The 16,219-nt window shown below is 37.0% G+C and overlaps 1 protein-coding gene across 6 annotated transcripts in view; it reads left to right on the top strand.

The window, feature by feature from the left end:
• The window catches only part of NAA35 (N-alpha-acetyltransferase 35, NatC auxiliary subunit), a 118,416-nt gene that overhangs the window by 27,215 nt on the left and 74,982 nt on the right, over positions 1-16,219 (top strand). For all 6 annotated transcript variants that reach the window (XR_004249841.2, XM_032164427.2, XM_032164433.2 and 3 more), the window contains exons 7-11: positions 7,464-7,530; positions 7,609-7,652; positions 9,180-9,230; positions 9,854-9,937; positions 10,770-10,884. Coding sequence is in view for 5 of the 6 variants with exons in the window: in XM_032164427.2 (XP_032020318.1) it covers positions 7,464-7,530; positions 7,609-7,652; positions 9,180-9,230; positions 9,854-9,937; positions 10,770-10,884 (361 nt within the window). In the remaining variant the exon portion in view is untranslated. The remainder of the gene's footprint in view (positions 1-7,463; positions 7,531-7,608; positions 7,653-9,179; positions 9,231-9,853; positions 9,938-10,769; positions 10,885-16,219) is intronic.

Here is a 16,219-nt window from a genome sequence, read left to right on the forward strand (position 1 = left end):
CATGGAGAAATGCATATGTCAAAAGGTTAAAAAAGCAGCATTGTAGCCAACTGTGTAAAAACAACTGGAAAGAGAAAACAAGAAGTTTGCTTCTGGGCCAGAAGATTCTGTTTTCTTTGTTTTGCTAAATATTTCGGGTTTTCCAGATAAGTTTGTCTTAGTCTTATAATTAGAAAAAAATACGAATCTAGTAAAAAGTCCTCAAGAGACCTAGTGATGAATGATTTGGCCGGGCACGGTGGCTCACGCTTGTAATTCCAGCACTTTGAGAGGCCTGAGGTGGGCAGATCATGAGGTCAGGAGATCGAGACCATCCTGGCTAACACAGTGAAACCCCATCTCTACTAAAAATACAAAAAATTAGCCAGACGTGGTGGTGGGTGCCTTTAGTCCCAGCTTCTCGGGAGGCTGATCGGAGGCCAAAGGTGAGTGAGTTCCATGATTCACCTGGGTGAGAGGCCAGATCCGTCTCAAAAAAAAAAAAAAAAAATTCTGTATCTTGAAATATCGTACGGCCAGTGTTATCTTTGATTACCTCTTTCCTCTTACCCCTTACATTCAGTTTATTTTGCTTTGGCTTGCAGATGCCTTGAATCGGGGCACTGTTTTTTCTCTCATCCTTTCTGCTTTAGTTCGTCAACTTTAGGTTTGGCGTCCATGGAGTTTCTGAACTCTTCTCTCTGGTCCAGTATTTTCTTTCTAGTTCATTCTCCATGTGACCACCAGTTATCTTCCTAAAAATAGGTATCCTCATATTTCTTATGTGAAAATTTAAGTGGGGTGTGTGTGTATGTACATTTTAATAAAAGTACTAATACTTGTATGTAGTTTAGAAAGTTAAATAGCCCACTTATGAGGAAAAATAGTTCTCTGCTCTTTTTTTTTTTTTTTACTGTTCCATATTATTTCCATGTATCTGGATATAATCTAATATTCTAACTTCTGGATTTAAGGATTTACTAACTTTAGCTTTGATATGTTAGATTAGATCAAATTAAATATCGTATATTTCCTTTGCCCTTGCCCCAACTAATAATCTAAAAGCTGGTTAAATCATTATGGAGCATCAATGTTGTTGTGATTGTATAAATATTAATGAGAGGTGAAACAAAGTAGTATATGCTTATATTTCCCTTCTCATACAAAATTTTGTTTTTCTTATATGTGATAATTGTCTCTCTTTTTGATTTGCTTAGTTTTCTATGTACTTCTCCCCAGTTCTTTTGCCCTCTGTTGTGAAACCTATCAGATAATGTCAGTTGTATATATTTTTTTGAAAATGCTCCTCTTGAAGTCCTCTTGTTCTCCAGCTTCAGTCTGCATCACTTGTGTTCTATGCCCACTACACAGCTGTGTCATTCTAGTTTTTTGTTCTCTGTTCTCCGGGAATTTCATTGTTTTGTTAGGTCCCTTGTTATCTGGCCCACATGCGTTTATTATTCTTAGTTTATTGTTTTGCTGGTGGAATATTTCCAGTTCTTCAGAGAGACAAGAAGGTAGATTTTGAGACCTGGTATGTCTAAAAAAAAAAAAAAAAAAAAGTCTTCCCTACCCTCACACTTATTTGCTAAGTTGCTGTTTACCATATAAATAGAAGTAGTCTTCCAACCTGCCAAAATGTGCCCTATATTCTGTTGCTTTTCTGTTATATAGATGAACCTTCTGTGTTCCTAAGGGTGATAACTTCTGCTTGTGCATTGATCCCATGCTCTGTCTTCAAAGATATTGCTCTAGCAATTCTTCCCTGTGTTCTTTGCGTAATGAATTTACCCCTCTGCTAGATAATTTACATCAGCTTGCAAACGTGCTTTATATTCCTCTTGTTAAATCTATCATTTCTTAGCATAATATTGTCCATCTTCTAGGTCGAGCGCGGTGGCTCAAGCCCGTAATCCCAGCACTTTGGGAGGCCGAGGCGGGCGGATCACAAGGTCAGGAGATCAAGACCATCCTGGCTAACACAGTGAAACCCCGTCTCTACTAAAAATACAAAAAATTAGCCAGGTGTGGTGGTGGGCACCTGTAGTCCCAGCTGCTCGGGAGGCTGAGGCAGGAGAATGGCATGAACCTGGGAGGCAGAGCTTGCAGTGAGCCGAGATCGCACCACTGCACTCTAGCCTGGGTGACAGAGTAAGACTCCATCTCAAAAAAAAAAAAATATATATATTGTCCATCTTCTGCACATACCTTAATTCTTCTTTTCAGCCAGATCCTTTTTAAAAGGGGTACCCACAGCCTGGACAACATAGCAAGACCCCATCTACAAAAAATAAAAAATTTAGCCAGGCATGGTGATGTGGTACACCTCCGTAATCCCAGCTACTTGAGGCTGAGGCAGGAAGATCGCTGGAGCTCAGGAGTTTGAGGCTATGGTGAGCTACAGTTGCACTCCACTCCAGTCTGGGCAGTCAAATGACTCTGTCTCTTAAAAAAAAAGATGTGTTCATACTCAGTGTCTCTGGTTTTCTTCTTTTTCTCTCTGCTCTAGTCAGGCTTTACACCTTTCACTAAAACTACTATGTCACAGTCATCAAAGACTTCAGTGTTAAATTCAGTGGTTAGATTTGATCTTAAACTTGAATTACCAGCAGATTTTGATGTAGTCATCACTCCATCCTCAAAATACATTCTTTGCATGGCTTTTAAGATGCTTTTCTTCCCTGGTTTGCTACCTCACTGGTGATTCTTGTCTGTTATCTCTTTCTGTAAACCAGAACTATACAATAGAAATATAATGTAAGCCACATGTATAGTTCGATTCAGTGAAAATAATTTTAATGCTATATTTTATTTAACTCAGTATATCTAAAATATTAATGTTTTGGCTGCATAGTATTGTGTGAAGAGTACAGTTTTTGAATACTTATTTCTGGCAATCAAAGGATGCTACAACTACTGGACAAAAGTATAATGAGACACAGGATATGTACCTAGTCTCAAAATATCTTTCCACCAGATACTTATTAATTACAAAGGGAAAAATGGTAGCTTTGTGATGGAGAAACTTGGCAGATAGCACCTTAGTCAAGTGGCCAGAATTACCATTAGTAATTGGACAGATTGACACGTGCCTACTTATACAGTGCTCTAGGAAGAACACATCATTTCTGTGGTATTCCTATCAAAAATGATATAAATTTAATCTTGAAGAAATATCAGGCACACCCATTACTGAGGGATATACTACAAAATGTATACTACAAAGTACTATTCAAAATATACTATTTTGAAGTACTGTTTGAAAAGATACTTCCAAATGTCAGATATGAAAGTTAAGGACAGAGGAAATGCTCCAGATTAAAGGAGGTTCTATATTTGGTAATTGTACTGTGGTTATGCAAGAGGAAGATTTTGTTTTTAGGAAATCACGCTGAATTGTTTAGAAGTAAAGGGACATCATAGTCTGCAACCTAATCTCGAAGGTTTCATTTTGTCACTATCACAAGTGCTAACCTGTTAATACTCACAAACTCTGTCTTCTCTCTTGTTAAGATGAAAGTATTCCTGTTATAATCTAAGCTCAGCTCCTCCACTTGTGTTGCATTACTAGGCTCTCCTTCACTACTCGCTTACTCTTATTGGCATGTAAACATGCTTTACATTCATTTGAAAACACCACAGTTTCTTTGATCCCATGGCTTCTTGTATCTGCAATCCCATTTCCCAGCTACTCGCCAGGAAAAATGTCTTTAATGATTTGCTTATTTTACTTTTTCTTTCATTTTCTCTTTATTTACTCCAAATGGTCATTCTTTACCACTACTACAGAGAACTGGTCTTTACCCATCTTGCTAAATTCAGTGTTCTCACCCCTCCCTCTCCAACCTGTGAGCATCATTAGACCCAGTTGACACACTGTGAAATACTTTTTTCTCTTTGTCTTCTTAATACCAGTCTTTTGGATTTCTTTCTGCCTCACTGGTAAGTCTAGTTCCTGTGCTTACGTCTCTAATTACTAGAGTACTCCTGGACTCACTCCCTCCTCCATAACCACTCCCTAGGTTGATTTCCTCTAGTTCTGTGGCATTCAGTATCAACTAACTATACAATGATGAAGTCCAAATTTATACCTCTAGCCTTGAGTCTTTCCCTGACTTCCAGTCTCAAGCAAGTGAAATCTGAAATCTCCACTTGGATGATCAAAGAAATTACAAACTTGATATAACCAAAATTGTACTTCATTTCTGCCCTTACACCTGCTCCTCCCAAATACTGCCTTATCCCAGGAAATGGTACCATCACCTGCTTAGACCAAAACCCTAAAAATGAGGCTTGATTGTACAGTTTACCTCATATCCACATTTAGTTCATCAGCATATCATGTTAGCTCTACTTTTGAAATATATCCTGATTTTTTTTTTTTTTTTTAAACCAACTTCTTACTCTCCCCACTGTTGCAATCCCATCCAAGTCGTCATCAGCCCTTGCTTGGACTGTTGGATAGAGTCCAATGTCTGATCTCCCTTGTTTCACCCTGACTTCTGTCCTCAAGTCCACAAATCTTCAAGAGTGATCTTTAATGGTAGCAGTCTGTTTACATGACTCTCTTGCTCTCACTTATCCAATAACTTAAATTCTTATTACTGAGGTTTATATTCCCAGGACTTGTGATGTTCTTCCAGAAAGTTTTCCGAAGACTCTTCTTGGCAAACTTACAGATAAGGTTTATGGATATTTTTGTTTTGTTGTTTTTCCTACACAGTGTTTGTCTGATTTTTTAAAAATAGGAAGAGGAAGCTGGATGTGGTGGCTCACACCTATAATCCCAGCACTTTGGGAGGCTGAGATGGGTGGATCACTTGAGCTTAGGAGTTTGAGACCAGCCTGGAGAACATGGTGAGACCCCATGTCTTCTACTAAAAATACAGAAAAATTTAGCCCGGTGTGGTGGTGCATGCCTGTATTCCCAGCTATCTAGGAGGCTGAAGTGGAAGGATTGCTTGAGCCCAGAGGGGGGTGGAGGTTACAGTGAGCTGAGTTTGCGTCACTGCACTCGAGCCTGGATGACAGTGAGACCCTGTCTCAAAAAAAAAAAAAAAGCGGAGATTTTACGTTGAAAAAGAAAAACCTAGATTTTTTTCTAAAAAATTAGGAGACCTGACCACACTGGCCCTGTATTCATTCATAGCCACAACAGGATAAGTAGTGGCTGACTCCTTTTAAATGAAGCATATGTTTTCCAATTTGCCAGTCTCTACCATTCCCTAGTGTATGTTGTAGCCAGCCAGATGTATTTAGGAAGATGACCTGCCTTTTGAGTTCATGACCCCTGCCCTGGAATAAGTCATTCGTTGAACACATATTTATTGAATAGAAATCTGTTTAGCACTATTCTAAGTCCTGGAGGTAAAGTGGTAAATAAAGCCGTGATCTTGTGGATTATACCTTTCTTGGGACAGATAGTCAGTGTATATGTAATTAAATACATACATAATGTCAGGTGGTGATTAAGTGCCATGAAGAAAAGTAAAGCAGGCTAAGGGGATATAAAATGGTGGATGGTGCTGTCTTAGAATGCACGGGGAAAACCTCTATTTGAGGAATTGACATTAGAACAGAGGCTGGAATATAAGGGATGAAGCCTTGTAAATATTTTGAAGAAAATCATTTTGGTGTGGGAGCCGTGAGAGGAGAATGTGTTTGGTGTGTTTGAATGACAAGAAAGACCTGTCAGACTGCAGTGCAGTGAATGTGAAGTGGTAGGAAAAGGTTGGCGAGGGTGACTGGGCCATGTGATGTAGGGCCATAGAGGCCATGGTGGGCTTTGGGATTTTGCTATGAGGTAGAAAACTATTGAAAGGTTTTGCATAGGAAATGACATGATCTGACTTACTTTCAAACAATCCTTCTGCCTTCTGGTGGTGTATGAATTATAGCAGGGACTAGTGTGGTAGGTGGGGGAGTTGTCTGGAGGTGGTTACGAGAGTGAGCAATAGTGGTGACTTAAACTAGAGAGAGCTGTGAAAGGGTGAGAAGTAGTTAGACTAGATTCTGAAGGTAGAGCCTACATTGTTTTCTGGTGGATTTGATACAGGATGTAGAAAAACGAGAGGAGTAGAGGCCAGGTTTTTAGCCTGAGCAACTCTAGATAGATAGTGCAATTTAGTGGTATGGTAAACGCTAGGAAAGTAGGCATCAAGCTCCTTTTTGGAGACATAAAATTTGAGAATCCTGTTTGATGTCCAAGTAGAGACAGACTATAAAAGAGGATAAGCTTATATAGCTCTGTAATAAAATGAGTGTTTTTTTCTTTTTAACGACTTGATCATGTAAGTCATAAAATACACCTGAGTTCTTTGAGACCAAGGACATTGGGTTTATTTTCTTACTGTCTGTGGGATATAGTACCTCACTTGAATTTGATGCTGTTTTTTTTTTTTTTTTTAAGAATCCAGAAATTGTGCTGTAGCTCCATCCCCTTTTGAAACTATTATTCTGTTATTTTAGGATTCTATCTACATTTTTTTTTTGAGGCGGAGTCTTGCTTTGTCGCCCAGGCTGGATTGCAGTGGCTCAATCTCTGCTCACCGCAGCCTCCACTTCCTGGGTTCAAGTGATTGATTCTCCTGCCTCAGCCTCCCAAATAGCTGGGATTACAGGTATATGCCACCATGCCTGGCTAATTTTTTTTGTATTTTTAGTAAAGACGGGGTTTCACTATGTTGGCCAGGCTGGTCTTGAACTGACCTCAGGTAATCCGCCCGCCTCAGCCTCCCAAAGTGCTGGGATTATAGGCACAAGCCACCACCCCCAGCCCTAGCTATGTTTTTATAGGAATTGTAGTAGGCAGAAACAGTCTTTTAATGGGGCTTATGACTTGTTAATCAAATCAGCCAGATGACAGTAAATGTATTTTCTTCAAAGGAAGTCCAGCAAATCACTTAATTTGTTAATGACTCAGCAATGAAATCATTTAAAAAATGATTTGGGGAATGGGGGTCCTATGTCTGAATGACTCAGTTTTTTTCCTTCCAATGGACTATAGTGGAACATGGTTTTACTCTCACTTTGAATAATTCTGTTTGAGAAATCTTAACTGTGCAAGCAGTCACTTAATAATTGTTTAAGTAGTCTTATCTAAATCTTGCAGCACGGTCATTAAACAGTAATTATTATATAGTAACTGTTCACCTGTGAATGTGAGACTACTTTGTGAGAATTATTACTGTGCGATATTTTCGTAAGCATTGCCCTTATATGGCAAGTGAACGTATTAAATTGCCTAAGGACAAGCAATTGAAAGTAAGGACAGAGACAACATTTGAATATGGTGTTTTAAGTGTATCCCTTCAGGAAAAGCTTGGGTGTATCCTAGCAATATTTAGACAAGCAGGATGACCTCCCATTTCTGTTTGTTTATTAAATAGTGATTTTGTAAGAGAAATATAAAGAAAAGTTTTATATTTTGCCGCTATTTAAGGTTTTTTGCTATTCATAAGCCTGATTATTTCCTTTTTGTATAGGAAGATTTTCAGTCAATGACTTATGGATTTAAAATGGCTAACAGTGTGACAGATCTTCGAGTTACAGGTAAAATTATTTTTAAAGATAATTCACAAGTTTTACATTTTCATGTTTCCTTTTAAAACTTATTGTTTCTTTTTCTAGGCATGCTAAAAGATGTGGAGGATGACATGCAAAGAAGAGTAAAGGTATATATGTTTTCTCTTTGGTGTGGGGTTTTGGTACACCTCTAAATGTCAGTTTAACTTTACCTAATTACAAATGTGTAGAACCACCTTTCTCCTGTATGTGCTTTGTATTTTTTTTTGTAATGAATTTGAACACTGCTAGAGGAGTTTCTGATAAATTAGTGTCATTTTCCAATTTTAGTATATGTGCTGCTGAAGCGAGCACAAATTAATGTCATTTTCAACTACAGCCATCCCTCAGTATTCTCAGGGTATTGGTTCCAGGATGCCTGTGGATACCAAAACTCAAGGATGCTCAAGTCTCTCATATAAAATGGTGTGATATTTGCATATAACCTGTTCACATCCTTCTGTATATTTTAAATCATCACTAGATTACTTACAATATTTAATATGATGTAAATGCTATGTAAATAGTTGTACTGTACTTTTAAAATTTGAATTTTTTAATGTTATTTAAAAATTTTTTTCTGAATACTTTCAATCAGTGGTTGGTTGAATCCAACCCATGGATACAGAGAGATGAGTATATTAAAATTTAACCCACTCGATTCTTTCAACTTTTTGCCAGTGTTTTAGATTTTTACTATGGTATTTTAAAAATAGTATTTTTCTCCCACTACTGTTTTGAGTTCCTCAAAGGTAAGGACTATCTTGTTCACCTTTGTATCTTTAATAGCTGGTACAGTGTCTGGAACACAGTAGGTGAGCTCAGTAAATGGTGATATCGCAAGTCTGGTGAAAACCTAGATGACCTTGATGATTTGCTGCTTTTCATAGAGATGGGGGAAAAGTTGTATTTCTACATTTTTTTTAACACTAGTATAACAGTATGGTTGTCAAACTTCATATTCTCTTTTTTTGATTTTTACAATTCAGTGAATTGGGCAGTTAGACACACACAGTGCTCCACTTTTAGATGAGGAAAATACAGATCAAAGGAGTTAAATAACCTGTGTCTTAGCTTTACTAAAGGGCATGTAAATGGCAGCTTTAGGGCTAGAACCCACATCATCTAGTAGATCTTCCTGTAGTACCACCCTGGTATTTGGTCAAATAAAATTGTCCCCTATAACATTTGTATTAAGATATTTTGTATTTTAGTGTAAAACGGATCGGTACTGACCATTGAACTTTATTTTTTCATGATGTGATTTTTGTGAAGGTTACAGTTTTTTTCTAACAGGGTTAGTTTTGAGAGCATCAGAATTTCAATTAATAGCTCCTTTTAAAGGAAAATGTACCACGTGCCTTATACTTCCTGCTTAAATGTTATTTCATTGTTTTGCTTTTGCTGTTTGAATACTTAATTCTTTTGCATGATCTTTATAATTTATGTCAAAATGACCTTTCTGTGTATAGGATTAATAGGAGGAACGTAAATACTAGACACAGCTTTTTTTCCCCAACTATTTTTCCCAAAAACAGATTCTTGTGTATTCTTAAAAAATTAGCGTTTTTCCTTATAGATTTGTAATGTAATACTTTTTCAGGTTTGTGTTTAATTCACCTTTTTTAAAATTTTAGAGTACTCGAAGTCGACAAGGAGAAGAAAGAGATCCAGAAGTTGAACTAGAAGTAATTGAACTTATTTTCTGGTAGATAATATCAGAGAAGTCTACCTGTTAATGTTGTAGTTTTATGAACTGCGTTATAATTTATGGAAGCCCTTTTTAAGGTATTTCTTTAAAAATTGGACATTGCAAGGGATTTTATTTCCCTTGTATTTATTTTGATAGAATGATAATACAGCTCTTTCAAATAGATGATTTCAAAACTCTTCAGTATTCCTGTGAGGTAGGAAGAAAAATGATCTTTCACAGATGATGCACCAAAGCTCCACAGTATCAAAAGTTGCTGAACCTTTGTTGAGATTCTAAATTTTCTGACTGCTTAAAGCACATTTTAATCAGTCCTTTTTAAAATGCAGATAACATCAGTTTTTTGAGGTAATAGTGTAAATTTTGGCTTAGGACAAGGTCAGTCCTGTTGATATAGAAACTTCACATTCTGATTTCAAAAGGATAGGCTTTGTTTTGTTTTCTGCAGCTCATTTTTCAGGCTTTTAAAAGCCTATAAGTGAAGGTGTCTGTAATGTAGTAAGTTATTAACATTGAGATTTAGGAGTTAATATATTTTAAATGAAATTCCTTTCACGGGCTTTGCGTCTTTTAACTTTTAGTCCTTTCTTGTTTTTTTAGCATCAACAATGTTTAGCAGTATTCAGCAGAGTGAAATTTACTCGTGTGTTACTGACAGTGCTTATAGCCTTTACTAAGAAAGAGGTAAGGGCATTCAATATAATATGTCTATCTGTTTTAGTGATTTTGGCTGGAATTCCTGAGTGAAGCAGTTCTGAAACTTTTCCCTTGAAGTGCTCCTGATCCCAGATATACGGAACTCAGCATTTGGTGTATTTCTACCAGAGTAACACTGATGACTTTCTCAAGAAGTCACATGAATTTTATTTTATTTTGTTTTACTTATTTGTAAATAATACATTAGAAGCTGAAATTGCTTGTAGGTTGTTATATTTTGTGAATTGAAAAGGAGGAAGTAAAAATTTTAGGTAGACCTATTCTTACCTTCAGTTACATAATTAACTGTTGGATTTGTATAGAACCAAAAGCAAGCCCTAATTGGTGAATATTTTTTCCTTTTTGTATTTTTGCACTAATTCAAGTCGATTACAGATTAATCTGTGAATAATTTATAAGTGGTGAATAGGGATCCAATTTTTACCATTAATTTAACTTCTGTAATTCTATTTCTTCCCTTTTTTTTTTCCTACCTTGATGAATGACATAGTAGAATTGTTGAAAATTTTTTCATTTTCTAGTTGATTGCTTCTTTGGTTTTTATTGTGAAAAAAATAATAAAGTAAACCAAAAATATTTTCTATTATTTTAATTGATCCTACAAGTTACAGATGTGAGTAAAAAAAACATTTTCTATCCTAACAGGATCTGGACATCCTGTATTAAGTGCATAGTTTATGAAAACCAATGTCATTACAGCAAGCATTTAATTTCATTATTGTTTATAGGATTTTCCTATTTAATGTATATCTTTCAGTGAAAGAATATGTAAGAATGTTTTTGGTGATTTATTTGCTAGACCAGTGCTGTTGCAGAAGCTCAAAAATTGATGGTTCAAGCAGCAGATCTTCTTTCTGCCATTCATAATTCATTGCATCATGGCATCCAGGCCCAGAATGATACTACAAAAGGAGGTAATTGTTCAGTTTGCTCCTACTCTTTCTTTTCTTTGTTTCTATCCAAAATATTTAGTGCTTAGCTTGTACTAAAGTTTTTTTCAAGTCAGTCTTGTACCTTGGAATGTTTTACTCCAGAGACTTACAGTGTTTAGGCTCTTCTCTATAAATATATACTAGACTAAAAAACAATACTGTAGAACTTGGCCGTTTCCTGTATATTACTATTTAGACTTGGAATATGTATCCTGTCTTATGTCCATGCTGTGATGTTACAGTCTGGCAGGTTCTTCTTGCTGCCCAGAAAAGCCAGCGCAATGAGAACAGCAGAGAAAGAGTTTAATTATCATGAGTCAGCCAAGTGGAAGGATGAGAGCTGTTTCTCAAATATTCCTCCCCAAGAATTCAGGGACTAGAGTTTTTGAAGAATAGTTTGGCGGGCAGTGGGTGAGCAAGGAGAGGAGATTTGTTTCAGGAAGGGACAGTTACCATCTTTATTTTAAACTGTAAACTAAACTTCTCCCATAGTTGCTTGGCCTACACCAGGAATAAGCAAAAACAGCTTGTGAGGTTAGAAGCAAGATGGAGTCAGCTATGTCAGGTTTCTCTCATAGTTTTTACAAAGGCCATTTCAATAACAGTGAATCACCTTTTTAATCACCTCTCCTCTTTTTTGTCTGAGAGATCATCACTTCGATTACACATGTTAGAAATGCTTGTTCCCCAGTGCTGTAAAGAAATAGCACTTGAACATAAATTTAATTTCCTCAGCAAGGCCATTTTTACTTTCTGCAGAAAGGGTACACTCGCCAGCAGTTTTGCCACGAGAGTACACTAAGCAAAGGAGACGGGGTCATTTATAACCTGACGTGTCCACCCTACTGCTGTGTCCGGTTTCCATTGGCTGGAACAGGACATTACATTCTGTATTTGTCCCAGTTGGCTAGCAACTTAGAACTTTTTAAAAGAGGCAAAGGCAGAGGAGAACAAAGGAAGGAGGAAGTAACTTGTGGAATGCTGAGAAAAGTAAAAACTCCTTCAAATAAGGAAGAAGAACAGGCTATGACCTAATGCTTGCTTGGACCAGTATAAGCATGCCAGGGCAAATATTTAGGCTAAATTCTGGGTGCTAAGAACATAAAGTACATTGATTTATTACGGCTAGCAGATATTTAAGAATGTTAGCACAGGTTTTTGAATAAATTTTGCTTCTAAGAGAAGTTACTATTTATTCCTAATTAGATGGGGAAGAAAGTCTTTGAGGAGGAACCTCTACTTTTTACACACAGTCTACTCTGAGCACCAGGCAGGCCTTAGATATTCTTCCTGTTTTGGAAAAAATTTCAGTCTATATTTTTCCTGTGCTCTCACACCACCACAACAGTCATCAGTAGAGAAGACTTGAGTGATAACTGTGTAGGTTTTTCCATACACACCAGCTGGGTGCCCTCTAATTAAACTCCCATTGAAGGAGTGTTTGTGGTAGTGTGGAAAACACAAACTCCAACCTCTAGTATCTACCCGGAGGTAATGCCAGATCCCACAGGTTGACGGCTCAGTCCCCAAGACTGCTCTTCCTCCCCAAACACCAGTTCCAAGTCTGGGTTTCCAGAACTTCTGACCCACTGGCTTTAAGTTGGGATTCCCACGACTCTCTTCTTGGTTTCAGCTAATTTGCTGGAGCGACTCACAGAACTCTGGGAAACACTGTGTTTACTGGTTTATTGTGGAGGCTATAGGATGTGAAGGATACAGATGAAGAAATGCATAGGGTGAAGTATGGGTAAGGGTCTCGGAGCTTCCATGCCTTCCCTGGGTGTACCATCTCCTAGGAACCTCCACATGTTCAGATATCTGGAAGCTCTCTGAACTGTGTCCTCTTGAATTTTTGCAGAGGTTTCCTTACATAGGCGTGATTGATTAGACCTCTGGCCATTGGTGATCAACTGGACCTTCAGCCTCTGTCCTATCCCCGGAAGTTGTGGGGTGGGGCTGAAAGTCCCAACCTTGTAATCATGCCTGTCTTTTTGGTTATCTGCCCTACCCTGAAACTATCAGTCATTCACATATCAAAAGACAGCACTTGGAGAGTCTAAGGATTTTAGGAGTTAGGTTAGAAAACAAGAAGGAAGACCAAATATATATTTCATAATGTCACACCCTCTGTATTCTCACTGCATTCATACAGGCCTCTGTTACATTTTTTTTAGTACATTGTATTTTAGTTTTTTACCCATTTGTCTTTCCATGAGATTTTGAGCACTTTTAGGCCAGGCACTCTCTTCTTACTTGTGTATTGCCATGCTTGGCATGTTGTTGGCACTCAGATTTTATTTATGAAATATGCCTTAAAAAGAATAGTGTACCTCTGTTGTAAAGTTTACAATGGATTAACATTGTAGATAATGTGTAGCAATTTTGATTGTCCTTAAAGCTCATTAAAATGAGATGATATTTATATCCTTTTTTCCCCTCTCAACGACTTGGCCATTCCAGTAGAGATGAAGAGAAATTTATATGCTTCAAATTAGTGTTACCCAATTGTCAGTCTTGTAACCAGAAAGGCAAGTTTTTACTGATTGACACCTCATTCCTTTTCCACACCTACCCTCCATTTAGAGACAGGCATTGTGTTCCCCTTCCCATACATTTTTCTTTCCGTAAGGTAATACAGCAACCCAGAAGGTAATTTGGGTTAGGAAATCAGTATTGTCATAATTTTTATGTTTCTACTAGTTGTGCTGATTTTGTATGTATTTATCATCATTTTCACTTTTTCCAAAAGAGGGAATGTGTTTATAGGATGAGTGACTAGGTGGCATTTTGTACCATAGGACATAAGGAGGTGGTTATGCATAGCAACATAATAGTACATGTTTACAGAGAGGGATAAAATGTCCACAACTCTAAAATGCTTTGAAAAATCTACAGCAATAATACTTTTATGAAAACCACTATATAAGAAATACTTCAAAGTTATCAACAAGGTGATGCAAAGCAAGAATCTTCCAGATGATTGGAATCTGGATGTTTCTTTTTGCCATGTCTGACTACTCCTGGGCTATTCTGCTCTGTATCTGTAATCAAACTCTGAGATGATAATTTGCATGGGATCATTAGTAGCTACAGCTTGTGACTTTCCTATATTTCAGACTAGTGTTAAAAATAGCTTGTGCATATGATCTCCTCTATTACTCTGGTTTTATAGTGTGCTGACAGGCTTCAGGAAAATTGTTTACGTAAAATTGGCTTGAATAAACCTTTTAAAAATGTAATCTTACGACTAAGCAAGTGAAATTTTAAATTTAACAAGTACTCACCCTGTGCTTGTATGTGTAATACCTTGTAGCTGGCATAGTTTAACTTTCTAATTATCCCTTAATCATAAGCCATACAATTCTATAATAAGAAAGTTAATGCCTTCTTAATGTCTATTCTAGTAGAAGAATGATGAGAAAATAATAGTATAGATTAGTTTTGGTCTCTACTCATTTTGCCTTCTGATTATATTACAACTCCAACTGGTGACAAGATGGATGTGTAAATCTTGAAATCACTGAACATTCATTTTAGCTTCTCATTGAAAGGTAGATACTCAGTATGAATTGTAAACTGGCATTAAGGGAGAAAATAGGAATAATCAAACTTGACCTGAGAATTACTTGCTGGTGCGTTTACTCAATGCATAGTAATATCTTCATGAAGATGCAGAATGCAAAAGCGGTTTTGGAGGTGGATAAGGAGGGCAGCTTACTGATAATGGGATTTTTTGATGTGGTTACATGGAGCACTGCACTAGTAAAGTAAGTATTTGGCCCTGGAAAATGGATAGAAAAACAGATTTTGGAGTCATTTTCAGTGCTTGTTGAGGGAGTAGATGTGTTTACTTGGGACTTACTGGATTCAAAGATGTGACCTTGGGTTATATTGTTGAAGGAAGAAAGGAGCAAAAAAATCCAGTGAAACGGATGTTTTTCTTTGTTTTTGCTTATGCTGTCTTGAATTTTGCAGTTCTTTTTTATATGTCTGTGGAAGTTTAGCTCATCCTTTAAAATGATGTTCACATCACCTCCTCCAGTGAGACTTTCCTGGTTCTATTTGTCAAAATATGTTTCTTTTTCCATGTTCACTCCTAGTTACCTGTGAATTGGGTCTGGTTTACCCTTCAGATTATGAGCTTCTTTAACAGTTGCCAATGGAAATAATATATTTAAATTTATGTTGCCTGAAATTAATAGATACTCTTGAGGAGTGTATTTTCAAATCTAACACACAGTTTCAAGAGGACTTGTCATCTTTTAAAAATAAATTAAAAGATAACTGAATAAACTTGGTGGGTTGAACACATGTATTTGCTTCCTGAAATCCCAAAGAAGCAATGAAGAAGTGATTTTTTTCTTTCAAGGCATAATTGATAAAAGACAGGGAAAGGACAAAATAGCAACAAAATTATTTTAGAAGCTGGAAAACAGAAGGACATTGACTTACCTATCTCCAAATAACTGTGTTTTTAGCCACTGATAGAGGAAGTCAAAGGCAGCCCAATTTATACTGTGGATCTCCTGAAGGCTGCATTATTGGTTTGCCAGATACTTCTGGAAATGGATATGAGAAATTTAGCTGAAAACATGAGAACTGGTTGATAATCTGTTCAGAAGCAGAAATTTCTTCCCCCTTTTTGCTGAGCGACATTCCTGAACCTCACAATACTAAAAGTTTATTCTCTGGAGGAAGGGAACAGAGGGATTCTGTACTTGAGGGTATATGAGGCCCAGTTGAAGGGTACACATTATGAGAAAATTAAGTAGTTATTATTGTGACCTACTTTCTTTCCCCATCTGCTCCTCTCCTCACTCCACACAGCTTTCATAACAGTGTAGCCAGGCACATGCTCTCCACTTAAGAGTTTAGAAGATTCTTCTTAGGGAAATCTGACAAGTCCAGGAGGTGGGGAAAAACAACAGCAAAATCTAAATATGCTAATTTCAGCAATTCTCCTGATAAAATGGCTTGGTTGAAAGCTCGACCTATATTCACAGTGCTCTTAATGGTTTTTTTTGGTGTGTGCTCTAGTTTCAAATCTGAGTATATAGTTAAGGGTAGAAATCTCTAGCCTGAAAGAAAGAATAAAACAGGCAAGCAAACAAAGTACCTTAAGAGAAATGAGAAAAATCAATACATATGTAAAACAAAAATAGGATGCTATATGAAAGGAAAAAAGGGGAATATGTTCTTTGAGATTGAAAATAGAAGAGCACAGCGGGTGAGGGTCAAGGGGAGGGATAGCATTCAGAGAGATACCTAATGTAGATGATGGGTTGATGGCTCAGCAAACCACTATGGCACATGTATA

The sequence above is a fragment of the Hylobates moloch genome, unplaced genomic scaffold (assembly GCF_009828535.3).
Source record: "Hylobates moloch isolate HMO894 unplaced genomic scaffold, HMol_V3 SCAFFOLD_10, whole genome shotgun sequence".
Classification (NCBI taxonomy): Eukaryota; Metazoa; Chordata; class Mammalia; order Primates; family Hylobatidae; genus Hylobates; species Hylobates moloch.